Here is a 24187-nt window from a genome sequence, read left to right as displayed (position 1 = left end):
GACACACAGAAAGCTAGTAGCAATAGCCCAGCAACACAGGATTACCATTACTTGTGTGCAAATCCCACTTCCATAACTGCCCCAGTTAACCTTGCAGTTCTTAACATGCTATATGGAATTTATAGAGCTCTTTGAGGCCTTTCTTATAAACAAAGTGGGTTTAATACTCCTTTTAGGAACATGCACCCATCACTTACTTACTTACACAGATACCAGTAAATCCTACACACGGCTGTAACATGTGAGCTGACTTCATGTACACTGGTGCTATTTAGAACAAAGTCGCAGTAACAGAGAGCTATTTCTATTTGTATAGTTAAGCCATCAGAGTACTAGGCCTTTCCGTACATTTATTTCTACCTACACTAAGCTGTCATAATGGCTAAGCTACCACCAAGGAGACAAAGCTTTAGCTGACAGTTACACACGGATACAGCAGCTCTTCCGGCAATCACAGAAGTTACCACACAGTCATGTTCCAAGTGCAATTCTTGTCTCCAGCATAAACAGCAGCACTATAATAAAGTCAAGCAACTATTTGGGGGTGGGGAGGTGCTTGTGTTTTGTTTCTGTTTTTTTTTTTTTTAAAGAAAAATTACTCCAACAATTATACTCAAATTACTTCATGTTTCACCAAAGAACTTATTTACTACTTTTTTACCCATGGGAATGGCCCAATTATAAAAGGGAAATTAAGCTAGCTTTCCTCCACCTTATTAAGTTGAGCTTCACCCGATTACATACAATCTTCTGAGAGGCTTCCTCATTCAGGATGGTTTTTCCCACCTATGACAGAATTTTCTAAGCAAAATGCATTAGCTTGTGACAGAGAAAGGGAAGCCAGGGCAGCAAAGCAGCAGCCATTACTCCAAATTAGTTTTCCTTTGCATCACATTACCTCTAGTCTACAAGTATTTCTTAAAAGTCTCTTAGCTACTGCTACATCAACATTCAATACCTTTGCACTGGTGCAGAAGTACACACCACTAGAGGCAAGCAGTTAAAAAAAAAAAAAAAGAAAAAAAACACATCCACACACAAGACATTGAGACTTTTGACAACATCAAAACTCAGAAATGCTTGTTTTGCTAGTGGTAGGGTTTTCTCAATGCCTGTGGAGAAGGATTTTTTCCCCCAGTGAGGGGCAACCCAAACAACCACCTCCATTTCCAGGATCAAAATTTTTCATGAGTTTTCAGCCTAGATTTATTTGCCATGGCTAGACTGGATGCCAGCTTATTCTTGGGTCGAGAAAAAAATTAAAAGAATGCCCACACTTCATTAATAAATTAATCTTCAGAAAAGAATAGCTTTGATATTTAAAAAAGGAACCGAACTGTTTCAACTTCAGTATGCTGAAGATAAGAAGAAAACAAAACCTAACCTAAATTAAAACTAAGATATATGTCTTGCTTAAGGTAATATCCAGCACTTAAAATCCACCCTCTCCCCTATTTAACAGGAAAGAAAATAGGGCACCAATTCTGTCAGTAGGTATTGCCTGTTTACAGCCTTAATATTATTGCAGTCAGTTTTAAATTTCTTCTTTTCTGTAATGATGTAAGACATGAAAAAAAGGTTAGTTTCTGAGACAAACCCACCTGCTCAAGTCAGCAGAGCTCTCTACAGTGTAGCCAGCCCAACGATATCATCCGCTCTGCAGCTGTCTGCCTCAGTAGAAGACCTGGCTGAAGTTGTTTGACTATGGTAAATTCAAGTTAAATGGACAAACCAAGGGATGAACCAGTGCATTACTCAACAGTTATACAGTGTTAGAACTGAGAAATTAATTGACAACTAGTAATGAAATTCAAAGTTTTTCATCTCTAGACACCACTTTAGATATGGTCCAAATCAACAGTGATTAAAAAAGTGACCAGATGTTTTTATTGTTTAATGTGGAAAAAGATATATAGTTTCACTACAGTATTTTGTGAGCATGATTTCCATCATCTCTACAACCACAAGTATGCTGCACCAAGCCTTTGGGTACACACACCTATGCACTACCCTCTACAGGCAATCTGCTCCAAATCATTATCGAAACAGCAGCTTTAGAACATGACCAGCAGGTATCTTTTCTTCATAGCTGACATTTCAAATGTTCTGTTTCCCTACCAGTTAACCTCAATTAAAAAGAGTAAGGCAAGCCGTTTGGTACCATTTCACTTCCTCTGACCTTTTGGGGAGCTGGCCCATCCAAACATAGGTACACTCTAACACTGTCCCTAGCAGTATTTCCCCACCCCCTCCTTTTTACAGTATTTTAGCTATTTCAGCTTTAAGGGAAAATCCAGAAACATAACTTCCTCTGCAAGTTCAAACAGGATGGATTATTTACAAGACCATATGCAATTAATTTCACATTTTAATTTTGCTGAAGTTTCAAGCAGCATCGTGACTTCTGCAACTCTAAAGCAGATGCACATCTCAACCACTTATGTTTAGGCTACACCGAAAAGCAGATTCAATCTTCTGACTCTTCAGTGACTCTTCAGCTTTGCAGCTCTAACACAGGAAGAAACAAAATGTAAACAAAGGCAAGAGTTTTATTTACTCATTACCAGTCCCTTGCTAGAAATACTACCAAAGGCTGTGAAGTTGACCAGACCCTACCAAACAAGCTTCTGTGCCAAGATCTCATGCACCAAAGGAACAGTTACCATCTGCTCTTTTATAACAGTAGACAGGAAATTACAGTAAAACTTACTCATTCTACAACCTTCTTTAAGAACAGTCAGAGCAAACCCACAAAATATTAAGAAAAATATCTCAATACTGGCTTTGATAAACAAGTTTAATATTTCTGTACTTTACAGGATAGTTTTTATAAAAGCTAGGCTTCAACCGATAAAGATCATGAGACTTAAAAGCCAATTCTCTGAAATCCATACCTAAGAATTTGGGACTTCGATGGCCAGGTTTGTTCAGTCTACCAAGTATTGTCCAAGAAGTTCAGAGTTGTGTTATTTTCTAAAAACCAATACTGTACATACCAAAGTGAATCACTTTCCCAGACACAGTGTACTGCGGAGCTGATCACCAGCAGTCCATTTCCAATGCACATAAGGTCCGCAGGCAAAGCAAAACCCACTCAGTTCTAATTTCGGTGCCCTCATTATCCAGGCCACACGTCTGTCAGAAAGCACTCCCCTCTTGTAACATCTCCTTACATTTCCAATATGGCCTCCAACAAGGTCTTTCTATTACTTACACTGCAATCGTCCTGCAATAAAATTGGTTTTCCCTACTAAAGAACAAGGTTATTAACAGACACTGGATGAAAATCCCTGCTAAAGAAACAATCTAGATCTATGTAGACATTCTGGATATAAATGCACAATAAGCTTTTGCTTTCCATGAAGCACAACATTGTGACTGGGCAGAATTACCACTCTCCCCACTATGAACATGAAAAGTGAGTGCACATACTCCATGAATGAAAAGGGGAGAGAGGAAAAAAAAATTCAAAACAAAAACAAAAACTATTTGTTTCCTGTTCCCATAAATGATTCAGAAAATTTAGGCCAAATAAGGAAAAAATAGAATTCTATTTATTCGATTTGCTCCTTGGTTTAAGAGAAGTTAAAATAAGTGTCAATATAGACACAGCACTTTTTCTTCCATGAGTAAGAGAATAAGTCTGCTATTGCTATGCAACTCAGAACTGCATTTCATGCCCATTATGTCATATTAATCCAAGTCAGTCCACACCTGGACCTACAAAGAAGGAAGAAGAATCCACATTTTGGAGAAAAACTATAGTTAAAAAAGCCCACAACTTGCAAGTTTTAGAAGGGAAGAGCAAGCATCTTCACTTCCATCCTATCCATGGTTTGAAGAGATGGCTCTCTCCGCTTTGACGAATGGAAGCTGCCAGGAGGCCGAGTTTAGTGCCATTCAAGTGCAGGATCCTGCCTGCCAAGTGAGGTGATGTGCCAGGTCAGTCATGGGAAGGCCGAATATTTGGAACTGCTTGCACCAAAAACAATTTTAAAAGTCATCTAGCTTGAGTCCCCAGAATAATTCACTTTAGCAGAAACAAGACTAAGAAAAAAAGATTCAGAGATGAGGCATAGGACCAGGGGAAGAAGTAATTCCTTAACAGTCATCAGCGTGTGGGGAAGCCACCCCTATGGGTGCCTCCACGCCCCCCTCTGAAGCCACCCCTCTCACCCCGAAAATTAGTTCTGTTCCTCTCTCTGCCCCTTTCTCCTCGGCCTGCTGAAGTCCCGCCTCGTCCTCCTCCCCTGGGAGCACCACCTCCTCGGTCAGACTTGGACTTGGGTGGTGGCGACTTGGGCCGAAGTCTCTCAATCTCTTCTGTGCAGCCAGTCAGGTGGGAATTTGGAGCAGTGAAGTACGAAGAATATGTTTCTGCATTGAAATTGCTATTTGTGAGGGTGGGTCCTACAGTCAGCCAACCTAAAGAATAAAAACAAAGTCAACAAAAGCAACAACAAACCTCACGCTTCAAGGCCGTTACTGCCTTTTTCCTAGGAAGTGAACACTGAAGTGATGAGAACATACATTTCTATACACATCAGCTTTACTGATCAGATTTAAGAGTTCCCTGCTAGAAATGGCACAATTGTTGAAGAGTTAAGATTTTAGTCCAATATTTGTAAGGGGTTTTTTGTTTTTGTTACATACGGGCATGGAAACATTCAAGCTGTAGTTTCACAACACACCTTCCCCCTCCTTTCTATTTATTCTGATGCCACAACACCGTTTCCCAGCCCCTCTGGGACTAGGCTGCATACCAAATCAGTAAATTCATCTGTTTAAAAAAAAACAAAAAAAAACAAAAAAAACCCACACACCACCACCACCCCACACACGCCCAACAATAACAACAAACACACACTCCTTCTCCTGTCCCCTCTTTTTTAAAAGGCATTTAAACTTCAATTAGGTAATTTTCTCTCCAAAAAAACAGTTCCACAGCCAAGAGCAAAGCATGGTGTAGCACAGGCTTAAAAACACAATGAAACAGCAGTGTTGCTGAAGTCAACATAATATGAAAGTAAAGCTTAAAGTGTTAAATTAACCTGTTTATGAACAAGCATACGTTCAGTGGGCACTTCAGCTTCACCAAGTGAAACTGAAATCAGGCAGGCATTTAAGTCAAGCACATCACATATTTCTTGAAATAACAAACTGAAACAGGGCTTGGGCATAAAATAGGGCTTTTGAAATGGGTCTTCGACAGTGCGCGCACGTGCATACGTCATTGGAAATTTAACTTCCAGTTACATCATGTATTAAACAAGAAAAATGTGGTTCAGTGATCTCAACAACATGCTCACATAGAAAAGGAGTATAAAAACAGAAAACCAAAAAAAAAAACCCCAAAATCAGTTCTTTACTTACATTGCCAAGACAGAGTACAGTGTTAATCTTTGCCCTGCTTTCCACACATTTAAAAAAAGGAAGAGTCTGTTTAGGTTTACATACTTCTTGGGCCCTGTGAGCACTCACAAACAGTAATTTTAAATTCAAGGTGATAATCAGTAAAAATGCTGTGTTCTGCCAGCTTCCTGATTTAAAAAAAAAGGGGGGGGGGGAGTCACTATTGCTATAATGACCTATGGGATTTAAAGTATGTAATGCTGTTCCAAGATAATCACTCAGTTTAAAAATACAAAATCTGGGTCAGACTTACATGACACTGTGCAACACTTAGTTTTGTGAATTTACATAAAACCACATTAAAGGACTGCCTAAAAAAAGTCCTTCTACAAAAAACCATATGTAGCTAGCAGAATTAAGACTGACATCATTAAAATTCAAGCCAAAGGCCAGTGAAAGAATAGGAATGGCTAATAATCATTTCTTATGAGCAAAAGAGAAAACACTTAAGCACCTTGGAACTGATTTAGATAACTTATTGCTTGTAGCTTTTGTACTGATGTATATTTCATTCCAACTGCAATAGAAGAATAAGCAACAATTTCTGTATCATAAGTATTAGCTCTCATATGCAGCAAAACAGACCATGGTTGAACTTGTACCCATTTCTCCATGTCACCCAAACTATTAATTTCTAATTAGTGAAAGACAGCATTACCTAAAACTGCTAAAAGAATCTAAAGCAAGTGCAACTATAGCACTTTCCCCACTCACATTCCCCTTTTTTTTCCACCCTCCTTTTTAAAGGATGCAGTGTTACCATAAATTGTTCAGAGACCAACACTCACAGTATCTATATGTAAAGCATGAATACCTTATCCATAACATTAGGTATGAAGTTTGTCAATTCAAATGTTCTTAGATTTGGGGAGGGGGACACACAGAACTTTCAAATTCTACTTCACATTAGGCTTTAGGGCTGAAACAGGACAGACAACTGATATACAAACCTAAAAGATGTCAAAAGAGATTTTATTCTTGTAGTCAGTATTTTCCTGTGGTGAAATTCCTTCATCACTTACACGTGAGAAACTGAAGGGCCCAACCATCCCTCCCTGCAATTCCACAGAAAGCGGTTACCGCGTCTCGTCTGATCCATATACTTCTACAGGTTTTCTATCATGCCAGATACAGCAGTCTCAGTGTTAGAGATAAGGTTTTGAGATGCTGGAAACGGGACCAGCACTTAGCTCAGAGTGATTTGAAATAAGTTTAGAGAAAGAAATCATGCTTCTGAGAAGTATAAACAGATGACGTGGAAAAAACAAACACAACACAGCTGTATTTTGCCATACTCACTGCTGAATTAGATACAGGAATTGGCCAAAATATTGGTTAAAAAGGAAGAATTTTCTTCTTAAGAAAACTGACAGCTGTCACAGACTTTCCAAACAACACTGCTTTGTGATTGACAGATCTTCACATAAACTAAGAATGCATCTCCTTCAAATTTGTCTGACCTATGGCATATCTCTGGAAAGCTTTTCAGGACACTCACGTGAATTCTACAACCAGCACAGAATTCTGCTATTCTGTCTTGCACATGATAAAGACATTTCAGTTTTCAGAACTACTGTGGAGCTTAGTGCATTAAGTCCAAAAATAAAAGTTTAGTAGAAAGGCCATATTACAGGATTTGACCTTAAAAAGACAAGACCATACATTTCATTATTCCACTGGGATACTGAACAATTTCAGGATTTACCTTCAACTAGAGATGGAGAAAACAGAAGTCTGGAGGTCTTATTGTTTAAGCAATTATTTACCTCTAAAAATAAATATTTAGAAAATAAAACTTAACAGTAGGCAGTGGTAAACTGGATTTGTGACTTCTGCTATAGTAACAATAGCAGAAATTACAACCATAATTGTAACACACAATTAGAATGACTCCATATGTTGTTCCTGCAACTTAGGCTGAAGATTCATCCCAGGATAGGTTTTTTTTGCTAAAAAAAATATGCACAAGAGATCTTTTGTTCTATTTGATCATGGGGGAACAGAGCATTAACTATATCAGAAGCCACTTCGATACCATCCTGGCATTGGGAGAACTGTCTGGTGATGCCATAATCCTCCTCTGCTGCTGAACATGAGGCTGATAACTTGTCTCAGGGAGTGAGAGGATAGGGAAACCTGGAAAATCTCTCTGTCCAGTACATTTTCTCTCTTCCTACCAGATTTCCACTATGGATAAGTCACCAGGAAAGACAAACACTCCAGACCATGCAACTCCTTGTCCAAAAAGCTTACTGAAATGTACTTTATTCTGTGCTGTGTGAAGTTAAGATCATACCTGCAAGCTAGTGCAAACAGGAGAGTCATGCATTAAAATTAAACACTATTTTGTCTCAGCTTCCCTTAGAATTCATTAAGTGTCTTCAGATGATGGAAGAGGGTTAGTAAAACAAGTTTAAATTTAACTCTGACAAAATAAACAGAACAGCTACCTGGTCGAATTGTACTGTCCCTTCCAAAAAGATGAAGACGCCGTCGTCCAAGGCAGAAATGCTCAATGATGTGAAAAATCTCTACAGGTTTTTCTATGTTGCCAATTTCAGGCTCTTCTGTGATTATTAGGTCAATGTCAACATTAGCATGGATGAAGTCACCATCTGTACTGCGACGCACAGTTCCTTTAATGCCCATGAGGCAGTGCTCCTACACACATAAAACACAGAACAGCAGCTGTCACGTGCCTCGCACACTGTTACATCACAGATATTGGAGGTTTGAACACCATGGAGAGGAAGGAAAATTCTAGACAGACTAAATTCTAAGCAGACTAAATCCTACTCTTAAATAGAGAACAGTCTAAATTTTGAACTAGAAAGTCTGAACAAGCTGAAGCCACCAAGAAAACCTTCCAAAAACAAAGGAGAGAGAGTACTTCAAGTTACCTGTTTTGATGACCTCCACTTCAAAGTGCTAAAACTCAAATTATTCAGAGACTGAAATAAGATATTTGGACTTCTTCCAGTTACTACAAACTTACAGAAGTTCAATTTGGAAAGAGATGGAGAACTCTCCACAAGAAAAGACTGAGTACAAGGAGATAGGAAGAGTAAGTATCAACATTCTCATAACTTTATTCATAAAAACAACCTTCAAAGTGTTCAGTCATAAAATAGCCAGTCAGTGAAAGTAAAAGAACTATTAATACATGCATTTTTTCATATTGTACCTCTTTTACAAAAGTAGCCTTCACCCCCAAATTCCTTTCTAGAAAATACAACAGCATCAAAAGAGGTAAAAATCACTATCAAGGTATCAATGCACTCAGAGTCAATTCTGCCAGCATTAAAAATGTTCAAGTGTAATAAGCACTGCTTTCCTTTCCTCTACAATATTATAGATCAATGGAAGTGACTAGTATATATCTATGAATGAAGAATCACCATAACTGGTACAGGATGAAATGAGGACTCTATATACTGAGTTCAAAGTTCTGTTTCTGGGAATACTATGCTCAAATGAGCAATTTTCCTTAGGTCATAAAATACTGATTTACTAAGCATCACCAGATGGCTCTAAGAGAGTTGCAGACAAGTATATAATCATTTCCAGATTTTTGGCAAGGACTTTAAGAGTTAGTGAATAAATATGAAAGGCAAAAAAGGTGACCCATCAAATATATGCAGTTGATTAACTGTTGCAGGGTTTTCAGACCTTTAATTTAACTAAACAAAACACAGAATACTGCTAAGCAAACTACCCATCAGGCAAAGTCTAGTAAGTCTGGTCTTTAGAAGAACTATGCAAGAAGTTTTATTTTCGTAACATGTGTAATGTGATTCATCAGTACCTCAGATACTATCACACAGGCACACAGCATAAAGCTTCCATCTTGAGGGATGCCTAAACTAAAAGGATAACATTTACTATTGTCATCATTGGTAAGTATGTCTTCTACAAAGGATGGAGCTCTCTGTTTAGTCAGAATAAGCTAGCTCAATTTTCAACATTCAACATAAACAATAATGACCTCAGCCCAACCTTTGTTCAGTGAACAGAAAAATTCTCTAATACCAGAAAGCAAAACAATTCCCTTTTAATGAAGTTATGAAGTCTCCAAAAAAACCCTCCTATACTAAAGTTTTAACCACTTACTCATGAGCAAGCTGCACATATTTGCAATACTATATGCAATGTTAGATTTATAACAAATGCAACAAACTTTCAAACAAACTTTGGATTAATGTGAATGCAAATCAAAGAAAGATTCTTAATATCTTAAAGGGAAGTTTAAGCTCCTAAAAATTGGCAAATCCAAGGCAGAGCTTAGGATGTTTAGCACCAGTCACATATCCAACAAACAATTCATGAACGTGGAATGAGTCCTGAGGCTAATGACAGTTTAAATTATTGTCAACCAACTCTTTGTATTCAGTCTAACTGCCACAGTTACATCCATATATGCCCCAGACAACTCTTTATTATTCCCATCTACTTTTTTTCTCCAAGTTCATGAATAACATACCTTATGTCCTGTAAATCAGAATATTCTTTTCTCTCTGTCCCTCCTTCAGTACACATTTCTTCTATAATACATCCCTAAGAAACTGCTTAATTTAAAACAAGCTGTTTCTGTCATTTGTGCATGACAGTCGTCTTCAGGAAGTCAGGAGACACTCACTGATCCATTGTCCCCAACAGCCTTCTATCTGGTTCAAGGTCTGTGCACATACCTGTACACGTGTGTTCAGAACCATTAGCCAACCTTCTGGGTTTTTTTGTTTTGGTTTGGTTTTTTTGCTTTTTTTAAATTATGTCAATTTCTAATCAACAGTTTTAAAGATTTATTTTGACATTAAATTCAGTCAAATTCTACCGCCAAGTTTAGTACCAATCAAAACGTGTTCCTGCCCTAAAAACATTATACCTCCAATACAGAAAGAGGCTTGTAAGTTATAGAAGAGGTATTGCTAGTAGGCTAATTGCTTATTTACTATTCCCCCTTAACTGAAGCAATCAAGAAGTCAAAAACATTGCAATGTACAGTAACATTTTCTATTCAGTTTCCATTATCGTGCTCAGGATTTTTTCTCCCCATTCCAGTAGTCTACAAACCCTTTTCAGCTATCTGCATTTCAATGAGGCTTAAATGAATAGCACATTTGGAAGATTAGAATAGACATCTACCCAGCAGTGTTAAATGTAGATGATACTGCTATACTTCAAACTGAGTAAACTCAAGAAAGGGACGGAAGTTAGTTATCTATCCAATGAGGGTTTTTTTGTTTTGTTTTTTTTCTCCCTCAATATATGTGCTTTGCAGAAGAGAACTTTGAAGTCCTGATGTCTATTCTCCTGAAAGCAGATCACCAACTACAGTGGAGCATCTGGTGTTTGATTAGCAGAAAGGGACAGGGTGAGAACAGGGTAGAAATTGAGCCAAACTTTTACCTTGGTCCTTTGGAAAACAGCCTTAGGGTCTAGAGTCTTGGTCTTTCCAGGATTGTTTTTATTGGTTTTAATCCAACAAATGTCCTCACATCTTCTGTAACCCCATTTGCGCAGACACTAAAATGTTATGGACAGACAAAAACAATGTCTGTATTATACCAGAAACTAAAATAAAAACCTAAACAGAACAATAAAATAGGTTCTTTAAACTTTTGTTAAAACATATCTGGAAGATAAATCTGTCACAGATGCATGAAATATATCGAGTTTACCACCAGCATGCCTGTGCTATGTTTTGTTAAACTTTCAAAACAAAAACAAACAAAAAAAGTTTATATGCACACTGACTTGTCTACATATCACTTTTTTTTTTTTTTAAATACCTAACCACCACACAGATTCCCCTGTGAAACTGTATACTTGTTTTTACTGTCTAATGGCACTTAAAATTTAATCAGAACCAGTCTAACCAATGCAGTGATCAGCTGTCTTGGCCCTGTCTCCATTAACACCTGTACTCTACCAGAGTTTCACATAAAAGTGAAATTCTAAAAGATAAAGAGCCAAAAGCCTTTGCAATCATTTTGTGGCTTTCCCTAAGTCTGTAAAGAACTTGTATGCCTAGTTTTTAATCCTTAATTTTTGCTAGTGCTATCTTGGAAAGCGAGAAAATTGATCATTAAGGACTCAAGCTCATCTGGCTATCGCTATATTCATGAACCATCCAGCTATGTCTATGACAAAAATTAATTTGTCCAGAAGAGTACTTTAACCAAGCTCAAAATAAGAAAATGATAAAGCAAACAGATCAGTAACCACATGTCGTCCTTTAATGAATACCATCATGTTGTTTTAATAGGAAGCACAGACCAAACTAAGAAATGAATGTTTCTGCATAACAAGAGCCTACTGGAAATTCTTTTTTCAGCGTTCCCAACACAAGCAGCCCCACCACAGTATACAGAAAGATTACTTTAGAACTCCAAGATTGCCTAGCGTAATAAAACACAATTTTATCACACTTCATAGACCAGCAGCACCTTCCTATTCAGATGACAGTTTCTGGAGAAAACTATTAAGACTTCTGTTAAAAAAAAAAAAAAAAAAAAAGTGATGTAATCACACTAAATGTGGCACTTTGCTCCTTACAGCAACATGCATACAAGGAAAATAAGACAGCAGTACAAGTTTCTACACACTACAGAACTATGCTTCCTCAAATAGTCACAGGGGCTCATCTAGAAAATAACAGTATCTGAACAGTTAATGCCAGATTAGACCCACTAAAATTATATACCCTCTAGCACAGTAACAAAACATCTCTCAGCATTTACAGCCGAGAATTCTACACAGAGAAAGTCAATGATAAAAATAAACTCTTAAGCCTGTCCCTGATTAATTAAATTAAAACATCATCTTACCACTCTGCCAAGGTCCAGACCCTCTCCTGAGCCACACCACAGAAACACAAATGACCTTGGGGCTGCAATCTCTTCGATTTCCAGCTTCATGATCTAAAAAAATAAAGCAAGTGTTTCTGAATGAAATATTTGCTTAATTTATGTGATATAATCACAGATTATATCAGGAAGAACACTGAATAAATGTTGCAGCATTGTCACAGGAACCTTCAGGAAGCACATTTATTAAAGATGCAAGTCTAGACACCATTCTCTTCAAAGCCATCCCTTCAAATCTGTTTTCCAGCAAGTATGTTGTAAAAGTTCTCATCAAAACCTAAGCATGCTTTCAGCATAGTTGATGACCAACTTGATCATTCATTTTAACATAAATTGCATCTTTGTAGAATATTCTAGACTTAAAGATGAATACATTCTGTTTTTTTTTTTCCTCCATAAACACGTGCTTCATTTTAACATCCCTTCAGTAATTAAAAAAAATATAATGAGGCAATAGTGTTTTGTTTCTTTTCAGCTCTGAAGCTGGGGAAGACACACATACAAAATCATTCTAATTCCTATTATTGTATAGGAAAGATTCTCTCCATTTTCTCTTCAGGGGAAAAAAAAAAGTAAGAACACATCAAGACAGTGGTTCAACAAAGATAAATGAGTAACATTCAGAGTGAAATAACTTCAGATGCAAAGCAACTGTTACTCATTACAGATGAATCTCTTCAACTTGTAACTTGCTAACACATCAAATCAAGCTTCATTCAGTGTCACTATGAAGAAAAATAATGCAGTAGAAGCCATTCTAAGAGGATATAGAACACTGAGTCTTAAGACTCCCAACTCAAACACTTCCAATTTTTCCTGTTAGGATAGAACTCCCCCCCCTCCCCCAAGACAACACTGCCAGGCACTATTTTGGCCTGATGCACCACAGTGTGGCTAACACGAAAGTAACCTACAAATTCCTATCTATCCCTAACAGGTCGGTTACCTAATCTCTTATCACAGGCATGAATGCCTTTGCTTTCAAACTCATTTTTAAAGATAAAATAAATTTTACTTGTTCTCATAAATTTTATTTGTTCTCATGATCCTTTTGTTTGGCTCAGTCACTTTTGGAGCGATGTATTTGCAAGTCTCAGCCGAGGGGACAAACTAAATCTAATTTCAAGTAACCCACCCCTCCAAATTGCATAGAACAGATGAGGTAAGTCTCAGTAACTAAGTAACTACTGCTTCAGTCCAATGATTCGCTCTTATTATTACAAACTAGTTGCTAACGCAGACATCATCCTGCATATCTATCAGATATGGTCTGTAAATAAAAGGTATTTATTAGCTTCAAACTTCCACCCATACTCCTGAATCTAAGAATTTCTGACATGATTACTCTAACATTTTCTTAATCAGCTACTCTTCTCTACCCAAAAGAGATTGCCTTTTTGCTTTTTTTTTTTGGGGTGTGTGTGTGTGTTTTTTTAATAGATAAAACAGACACACAGAGCAGGGCTAGTTTATCAGCATCCAACATTAGTACAACAAGCTTTTTATTCAATGCCTAAGTGCAGAATACTCTGCTAATACAAGAGAAATACCACTCCAAGTTCAATCTTTAAGGACAGAGCACCTGGGAAACATGCTTTGTGTGGTCAATTTATTGTGCTTGATGACATTCAGCACTTCACAGGATATAGCATCTAAACTTCATCTTGTTTTTACAAGAGCTGACTTCACTGAAAAAGCAAAGGTACAGAATGGAGTCACTTATCAATAGATCTTGATTTCTTCTTCACAGAAATCCACGTGTCACTATACAAAGAATTTAATTCTTTCTGTAACTTAATTCTGTAAACACTTACTAGAACACAGTAATACAGAAGCACCAACTGTGATCTTGAAAAGATCACATTTTCACATTAATATTTCCCTTTATTCCCCCAAAAGGGATCAGAAATCAAATGGCTTGAAAAAGCTTTGAGGTGACCAAGCAGTAAGGGAAAACGTAAATAGAAGAAAAGCTCCACAAGTAAGAGAAGTCTATCTTGTCAGGCTTCTCAGGAGTACAGTTGGTTTGGTAGGTACATTTCAATGCCTAATTAATACTTTGGAGAAAAGAGGTATGTCGGAGATGCATATTCATCTTCTCTTTTGACTAAAGACCAAAGTATTAAAAAGCACATCTCAGAAGCCTCTTCAAAAATTTTAGGAAGCCAGAGAAAATTTACAATTAATATTCCAAATTTTAAAAGCAAAAAAATCAAACAGAAAAAAAAAAAAGCGCACAGAACTTGGATTAGTAGTAGGTTTTTACCTTACCCCCATTTAAGTTTTCAGTCAGGCTCAGGGAGAGAAAACAGGTATACCTTAATTCATTAAATCTTAAAAAACAAACAAAAAAGCCCACACTCAGCACAAATGGTGCAGGCATAAAATATAAAACTAAGTTTCTGTGTGTGTTAGATTTTTGTTTTTACATAACCCATTTTTTCTTAAACACATCCTATAAAACATTTTGCTACCAAATTAAGTCCTCAAGCTAGTCGTGCAGGTATGCATATGAAATTTTTCACAATAAGAAAAAGACTTACATCATCCCAGGTCCAGCATTTTTCATTGGCAGTAATGCCAGTCTCTCTGTAGTATTCTTCCAGTGGCGGCTCCAGGAGAATCACATCAAATTTGGACTTCAGTTCTCTAATATCAAAAGCTTCCAAGTCTGCTTGTAAGTACCTTTTTAAACAAAAGATGACAAGTTGCTTGGAGAAAGTATAATAGTGGTTTGAAATTATATTCCACACAGCACTTGTGTGGCCAGTTAAGAGTAAGGTCTCCTGTGTAGTTTATATAGCTTAAACACTAAATCCAAGGAAGACAAAGTATTCTCGCTTAGCCTAAAAAAGATGCTACTGAATTAGACTTAAAAGTCTTCCTTTCAAGAAACAATGTTTAGGATTCTACTTTAGCAAGCAGGAAACAGATACCCAGACAACATACTGTACAGCAATATCTAGTACAGAATCATTGGACTTATTACACATCCATGGACTATACAGGAGAACATATCAACATTTAAGAAAACAGTCACTGCCTGGCAAACAGACTTCATTTTGCTTCATTTTGGGAAAGTAGCATATTTTTAGAATTGCCACTTATATGTTGCTTTATGTTCAAAAGATTGAGTATTGGGAATGTAGTTATTTTTCACAAAGCAGAAATGTGTTTTTCTATCCTTATAGCCAAAGTGTAACACCCTAACTCATCGATTTTATTAATTACTTATATGCAATCTTATACTTGGCGTCCACATCTGCCCATCAGCCACTGTTGTATCACTATCAAAAATGACTTCCCAATACCTTTAGCCTTATTAAATTTGATTTGCAGAAGATCTCTCTCCCTAACAGTGCGTCCAGAAGAGATTATTCCATAAGTGTATTTAGTGTTATCAGAAGATAGCATTCGATAACTTTCTCCCTCTTCTGCACTAACAAGGTTAACACCACACACACAAAAAGAGACCCACAAAAACAACTCCCCCCCAAAAACAGAAAACCCTACACAACTAACTTCAAAATAGCAAGCTGAGTTTTGCAGTTTGTACCTCAATTGTTCAGACAATTTCCTCAAAGGTTTTCATGTGATTATGAAATAATTCTGTTTTTCTGGGTACAGATTAGAACTGCAGTATATTAAAAATGGTAAGTTCACATTCAGAAAGGTTCAACCACATGTGAGTAACATGCCATATGCTTATATTGCATCTAACATTCCACAAAAACTCAGAGGTAAGCAGAAGTTAACAGGACAAAATACTTCAGCCTCAACTTTTTTTGGTCTTAAACTATGAAGTAACATCTGGTTAATGGATACTAAGATGACAGCTGAACATTATACAAAATGTTTTTGCAAGAACAATTCCAAGTTATATTAAGAGACTTTTTTTTTTTTTTAAGGGTTTCCTTGTTATTGTAAACTGCAGGATATCATGAGACTCATGATCATTTGGCGTATTTCTTTTGATTCCCAGATTAAAGCTTGTAGCTCAGTCAGCTGACAGCACGGTTTTAAAAACCAAAGCTTCGCATAATATAAATAATCACACACTGGAAAGAAAACCTAGTTTGTATACTATATTAAACATCTAGATTAAGCAAGCCAAAACAAATAGATGTTATTCTTCTGAAGTTTCAATTAATTAATTTGTATATACAAGCAGAAATAGAAAGTGTAAATTCTGAGCAGGTGCTAAAGATAAAAAGATTTGCAAAGCAGACAGCTAACTTCAAACCAGTCTGGAGGAGAAAGGTATTTCCACAAGAACACTTACATGGGAGGAGTGTTAGATTTAGATATCAGCTCATCCTTCAATCTGATGAGCTCTCTAAGTTTTGGATATTCTTCAAACCTATCTGCTAAGCCTAAGAAGAAGAAAACATGAAGTTAACAACTACTTAGAGAGTAAGTCTGTATCAATTAAGCATTCTCCAGTATTCTGAATAGGCCCAAATGTTAATATTCAGCTTCATTTCATTTTTTTTAGAACAAATCAACCCCTCCAAAGCAGGTTTTTTGATCAGTAGTTTACAGAAGCTTCCTGTCTCCATCCAGTTAACTATGGCTACTGTTACTGAATTAAACACTAACGCTCTGATCTTCCCTAGACCACTACAGTGACCAGAAGTCCACAACTGCTTCCAGAAGAAGGAAACAGGCTTTTTCTTAAGCTAGGTGGTAGAGGAATAACAGCAGAAAGCTATTTTGTTATTCCTCCAGCCATAAGTTTATTTTAAGACCCAAATTAACACTCATTTCCAGATTATTTCTAAATTGGGAATTTGGTTGTAGCTGGCTCCCTTGGGCAACCTTTATATTGAGATTCGATGTTTAGTGTCAGTCATGGAGATTTAAATGTCTCTGCACTTATTTCTTGGGTTCCTAGACTTAGTTTTGAAAATTAATATCCAAAAGCTTTTGCATGTACGGAATGTAAAAGGGAGAATCCTAGTTAGTTTTTCTGCAATAAGTTGTGGTTTGGGTTTGTTTTTTTTTTTTTTTTTTTTTTNTTTTTTTTTTTTTTTTTAAATACACTCTTCAGCACACTACAGTCCCCTCCTCCAAAAGGAAGTAGAAATAGTTTGGGTTTTTTTTTTTCCTATTATTATTTATAGTAGCCTCAGCAGAAGTCAAAAAGGTATCATCCCCACTGCCCAACTCAACATGAATTCAACTTTAGGTCTTATTGCAAAGCTTAACATTCATTCACATTTGCAAATTTAAATGGTCCTAATTCTTGGGAGAAAAAATCCTCTTTTACTTCAGTTCGTAATTCTGAACTCTCATTTCCAGCACTGCTCTGGCAAAAGCCAAATTCTTTATATAAAACCTCACTATCATCACAGTTACTTGTGCATAATGAAAACAAAAATTATAATTGTTTTCCTCAAATACCCAACAACAGAAAAAAAATAGGATTTTTTCTTTCCACTGTTGTGTTGCTTCCAGCCAGTGCCAGAAGAACAAGATGGAGAAAGAGTCAAGTACTCCTGACTAGCAGGAGTAGAAGCCAATTATCGGCAGCTGTGTGACAGATGCAAAAGAACCTTCAGTGAAGATGACTTGGGTTGTTAAAAAGAAGGGTCTCTCCCAGAAGGTAACCATCTCTCTCTCTCTTTCAACAGCAACACCAAAAAGAAATAACTGGGCATCATGGAACCACTACCTCCCTACAGCTGTTAACAGGGTGGTGGTCAATTACACAATAGCACCTGGTTTTTGATCTTCGTGTACACTTAACATTTAGCTAGCCAGGATGCAACTTCATGTATCTCATCTCTAATAAAGGGTCTAGACTAACTGCTGCAGACATATTCGTTTCCACATCAGCACTTCTTTCACAAGCTATCCCATTCCTTCCCTGTTTTAGGGGGTCAAGAAGTCAGAGTAAATAACATGGGCTAACGTTTACTGTCTTAGTAATCATCTCATTTCAGAGAACAATGTATGCGTAATTTAGGTGCATAACTGTGAGGCCCAGATGCTTTTAGATAAAGATATAACTGAGTCAAAATGTCAAAGTTTTAATACTAAACATCAGGATGTATTTTACAGAAGCATTCACAAAACAGAAGAAACGAACTATTATTACCTCAATAGACAGACGCACAGAACCTCTTTGGGCTGGCACCTATGAACAGCCGCCTATGTCAGTTCTTACCTTGACAGTCTTAAACTTGATAAAATAAAAGCCGAATAAATCTTGCAGAAAATTGTGAAGAGGGAGGTGTCCTGCTTTGTTTTAAACCAAATAGCTACTAGGAACCCATTTTGGAAAATAGGACAAAGTAATACCTTAATTTTAGACACATTAAATTCAGGCCTAATAAAGTAAGATTTCAAGAACAAATTCAGTGACGGCTGAGTGAAAGTAAATATACAAAATTTAAAAATAACATTGTCCAAACTCAGTAATATGTTTGGCCTTCTAGTGGGTTGTCTGCACTTACTTAAGCTGGTAAATATTATCCATATTGCCTATCTACTTCAGTATTATCCATATTTTACACACTACATGAGTTCTCAGAGGCAAAGCAGTCCACGAAACAGCTGAACTATAAGTCAGTCATTTAAATTTCCAAAGATTTCAAGATGTGCTCACTAGACTTGTCTGCCTTCTGGAACGACCAGAGCAGCTTAGTCTTGAAAACCTTTTCCTGCTTAAACACTTTCAAATAAAACCAAAGATAACCTTGGTAATACTCACCCTCTAACTGAATTAGTATATAACAATCATTCATATAAATTTATACATTGATATATATGCACGCAGAGAGACAGAACTATGGAATGTATCTGCTTAAGACAATGCATATCTACATCTTCCAGTTACTGTGAGGAAGCAAGAAGGGGAAGAAAAAGCAGTGCAATTGCATAAAATGAGATACCTTCAATCAATTACTGACTATGACATACCCACATCTCTGATGAAGTTCTGGGGTCTGTGTCCTGTATCCACAAAGTGTTGGCAGTAATCATTGTGTGGATTTAAGCTCTGAGTCCCCTAGAGAACAAAAGGACTTGAGTGAGAGCAAAGGTAGAATATCTGGACAAACATACACATTACTTGGGTTAGTTTGACCCCTCTCCCTCCCCAACATGCCTTTCTAAGACTAAAAAAAAAAAAAAAAGACAGTCATTGTACTTTTAGTTCCAAACCAGGCTCACCATTATTATGGCTCATTGTAGGTCAACCCAGAACAGACAATTTATATAAATTTTTTAGTCAGATCAATGTAAACATTAATTACTGTCATATCTTTCACAGAAAAATTACATACCTGCAAATCCCAGTTAGTAATTTCAGCCCTTAAGGTAATATTTCAAATACCATCAACTGCAGAAACAGTTTAACACAACTACACAATCTTTGACCAGACTTCACACTGCAGGAATAGCTTACCTTAAGAAAGGTACTTGAATCTTTGTAAATCTCTTCTTCATACGGTAGGTTCTCTTCATCTTGCTGCAGCTCTACTTCATCCTTGGGAATAAAGAAGATTTTATAGGTATGTAGGATCACGTTCTTTCTCTCCTCACTATTATTCTGCTTCTTAATGAAGGAAGAAGTGAGCTGTCTAGGAACATAAATCTCCTGAAACAGCAGATCGTGAACAGTTCCAGCTCCAGTTTCGGAGAGAAAAAGGAATATGCATCTGACCTGTTGCTAGAAAGGTCTGTCTCTCTCTCATCACTGAGACGGTTACTGAAGAGGCCTCAGAAAGGAGAATAAAGTAAGAAACCATTCACTTCTAGAGCCTGACATTGTAGGCAGTGCTTTACAAGGTGCAGAATTTATAACTATTGTCCCAAAGAATTTTCACTCTTTGGACTAAGGCAAGTGATACGGTTTGTTGAAGTTCTTAGTCAGTAGAAACCCTTGAAAATTTATGTCCACTCAATCATCTCTTAAGTTTCAACCTTAGCAATGGAAACTTTTTTCCCCAGCATAAATGAGTCACAGCCCACACTTTAAAGGAACACATCACATTGCAAAAACAGTATTTCATTTTGACTCTTCTTAAAATTCCTTTTAAACTCCTCATTTTGCAGCCTCAAAATGAGCAGAAAGATGAATATTGTTGTGGGGTTTTTTTTTCAGTTAATGGGTGACCAATTGTCTGCTCATCCAACTTCTGCAGTTTAGAGTTCCGTCACGCTAATATACGCAGAACGTTCAACACAGAGCTCAAGGAGGGAAATGGGCGGGAGGGGAAGGAGAGAATCTCTCCTTCATGTCACTCTTTCTTTTAATATGGAAATAGCCCTACTCAAGGTATTTAGCAGAAAAAATAATAGTTTTTAAATGAAAAATGAAGGAGTATAAATAAGGAGTCCTTCCCTTTCCTCTTTCTAAAAAGGATACCATATTTCATTTTCTCAGATAGTTAACACTGATAAAAATATACCATGAACATCAAACTGACAATATTATAAAATGAGATGCAAAGAATTTCTTAATACCAGGGATTATACAGCAAAGAATATCCCTTCTCCTCATTTAACAGCTCTATCTCATGCCCTTTCCTTTGTCAAATACAAAAGTTGATTGCAAGTTCAGAGGTTTTTTTAGGTCTCAGAAAAACACTTCTAATGCAGCCTAGCAATTAACAGGGAGACGTTACATACACAGCATTTCAGATGCAACAAGCTAAAAACAGATGATGTTAAGATTAACTCCTTAAATGGAGTAATTTTTTTAAATAATCAAGACACAAGAAAGTGTCTGAGTCCTACAGACAAGAGTCAACAGAACTTGGGCCAACTCAGGTCATCAGATTTTTTTTTCTATCTACTTGTAGCAGTGAAGATTTTGATTTCTGTTCAAAGATACAAAAAATTTTGACCTTTCACTAAGAAAAAACACTCTCTCCCCTAATAAATTGTCCTTTATTGTCATGTCAACCTGATATTTACTGAGAATCCTCACTATAACTATACACTTATTCTACCCTTAAAAAAAAAAAAAAAAATTCACATCAGAAGTCCCTAGATGGCAGAGAAGATTACTGCACCTCATCTTCTGAGAAACTGCTCTCAGACTTCCCCTATGTAATGAAATAGGCAACCTCACCCTTCAGACTTCTCTCAAAATATCAAAATAAGGCATTTAGGTGTCATCAGCTCACTTTGCTCTCCATTTGGAACACTTGGAACTGACACAAATCCTCCAAGATCTCCAACTGCATTTGTCTGAAGGTTTCACACTCACATTCACGCACTCTACCCCTGCAGAACTCACAGCATCACACTGCACCTCAGTAACTGCTATCTTATGTCTTCACACTAACCCGTCTTTACCAGCAGTTACTGCTAGACACTCAGGCTCCAGCTAGAGCAGTTTGAGAAAATATTCATTTGCACAGCGGCACAGAAAAATTTTTAAACCACTACAGAGAGATTAATCAAGAACATCACCTAGAACCAATACTGCAAATCAGGGTTTTAGAGAGACACAACTCACTTTACGTCAAAATATTGACCTCTAATTTTCCTAACAAAACTAATGCCTGACAAATTGGTAATATTTGTCTGTAACACCAACAGCTAAGTCTATTATTACTTTTTCTAAGGCATATTAAAGAAAACTAAATCCAAGTAGGCTTAGTATCATAAGGAACCAGATTTTTAAACCAGTTCGTATTACAAGACTAAACTTAAACTGGCTCAAAGTACTAATGAAAAGACTACATAAATAGTAAATACTGTGCGACTTTTTAAGTCCTTACCTCCTTGTCAACAGGGCATTAGCAGGATCTACAGAAAACAGCCGATAAATCTACTACAGCCGTTCTACTTGTGGGTTTCAAGTTTCTTCTATCTATTCATCTGCTTGATTGAAGTTGATGCAAGATTTATATTATTAATATATATTTCAATTTCAACAATACAGTAAGAGTCTGGCCACTTCTAAGCCATTACAGCCTACCTCAGGGTAAGTTCCAAGTTAATGGAGAACATGTCAATGACAAGAGTCACATGCTTTGACAACTAAAGTGCATCCTTGCACTTAACAGGGAAACTGGAAGATATCCTCAACTTTGCCATACCTCATCCTGTGGCCTGCCACTTTCCAAATGCAAGCCTTTCTTCTGATATGAAGAAACCCCGGTCAAGATTTTTTTTGTGTTCCCAAGCACATACACACTTTACCACTTTATCCCACACAAGACAAGCAGCAACAGCACACAAGCATGCTCCTGGGCACTAATGCTTTAACCTACTTTCTCCAAGGCACTACAAGCAAATCAGGCTTCCAAATATTGGGTTCTGGTGAACACAGAATCCAGCGCACCTAAGCCACATCCAAAGGGAACCACTAGGACACATCCAAAGGGAACCACTAGGACACATCCAAAGGGAACCACTAGGACACATCCAAAGGGAACCACTAGGAGTCCATTCCAGCTCTCTCAGATCTTTGCAGGGGAGGACATCAAGGAAGATTTTAAACTATCCATATACATTAGATACAGATGTACACGCCACACACAGGTGCGTGTGTGAGTGTGTGTATGTTTTTCCTAATCCAGATGCTTTAAAGTATGTCCCTCAGTAGCGCATGAACACTAACAGAAATAAAGTCACAAACTTCTTCCTTTTTTCTTACCTTATATTCTTCAATCTCTTCTTCATCAGCTTCTCCCTCATCTGGATATTTGCGTTTTGCATTTGGTGCAGATGTATCATAAGAAGCCCTATAAACATAGAAAGAATTCCTCATATAAAGCAGTTTTTGTCTCTACAGAGAGGAGAGAATGTTTCAGAAATGGCTCTGATTATCTGCCTTGACCGCATGTTTCTATCAAAGTAGTATGAAATTATTTTGAAGCTTCTCATATAAGTTGTTTCTCTCTCAGCATATTAGAGACAAGCACACCTTCCCAAGGATAAGGCTCCTGAAAAGTTATCTCACTTCATTTTTCTGTTCTAAAAGGTACAGCTTATTTTAATTGAAGCAGTATCTATCCAGAGTTACTTTAAAATTAAACTAGCAACTTTGTGCTGTTTTTCCAACTGGATGTTTCTACTGTTGTATAAGAACTTTTGAACCAGAGTGAAGTACCCTGAAATTGCTTTTAGCAAAGGTTATAAAGGCTCTAGGACAAAGCAGACAGCATACCCTAAATTCACAGCTCTGTTTTGCACCACAGTAACTTTTTAACAAAGCAAGTAAGAGCTGGCCTTGATTTCCCCAAGCCTCATATTTCCAAACTGTTCTTGGAAGTTACTGACAAAACCCTACTCATCCTAAGTTCAGATGTGAGTGGCTAAAGCATTTCCTTTCACTAAATAGCATGTTTTCACATAAACTGCACAATTTTACTTTTCCTTTTGAAAAAGCAATCTCATTCTCTTCCTCTTTTAAAGGCTTTTATTACTAGTAATAAAAACTAATTTCTAACGGAAACTGCACACCAATACAGACCTGCATGTTTCTCTTGTTTCAGCAATTTCCCGCTGGTCATCTTTACTGTTCAACACAGCACCAATACTGTCTGCGTTTTCAGCTCCTAACTGAAGGAAAAGCAAAATAAGTCCAAGCCAAAATCATCACTTGTTAAAAACAAACAAAAACAAAAGCAAACCAACTCACAAAGCGCCACTTCCTAGACTGGAAATACTTTTCTACCAGCCTAGCGCTGCTGCGGGGTGCCTTAGCTCCCCGGCAGCGAGCCCCCCTGCTCCTCCTCCCGCAGATACCACATAAGCTCTCCCACCTGCGCTGGCGGCTCGCACAAACCGCCCGCACCTGGGGCTGGGGCTGGCGCCCCGCTCCCGGGCCGAGGGCAGCGACCTCTGTGTCGCCTTAGCGGCCACCAGCCGCGGGGCCCTGCAGCTCACGCAGTCCAGGGGCGCCCCCCTCCCCCCAACGGCCGCGCCGCTACCGTTAACGGCAC

The 24187-nt window shown here is 37.5% G+C and overlaps 1 protein-coding gene across 1 annotated transcript; it reads right to left on the bottom strand.

Moving 5' to 3' along the window:
* Positions 1–2778: 2778 nt before the first annotated feature.
* Positions 2779–23984, bottom strand: METTL14 (methyltransferase like 14). Its single transcript, XM_026081405.1, has 12 exons — positions 23884–23984; positions 23716–23804; positions 22897–22984; positions 19690–19770; positions 19203–19290; positions 16561–16651; positions 14822–14963; positions 12240–12332; positions 10819–10935; positions 7863–8073; positions 5867–5929; positions 2779–4425 (listed from the first exon to the last, which is right to left on the bottom strand). Coding segments are annotated over exons 6-12 (942 nt in total). The 5' UTR covers positions 16563–16651; positions 19203–19290; positions 19690–19770; positions 22897–22984; positions 23716–23804; positions 23884–23984; the 3' UTR covers positions 2779–4111.
* Between the last annotated feature and the right edge of the window lie 203 nt (positions 23985–24187).

The sequence above is a fragment of the Apteryx rowi genome, unplaced genomic scaffold (genome assembly GCF_003343035.1).
Source record: "Apteryx rowi isolate R43461 unplaced genomic scaffold, aptRow1 scaffold_55, whole genome shotgun sequence".
NCBI lineage: Eukaryota > Metazoa > Chordata > Aves > Apterygiformes > Apterygidae > Apteryx > Apteryx rowi.
The sequence above is the reverse complement of the archived record's forward strand: the minus strand, read 5'-3'. Positions and strand labels throughout refer to the sequence as shown.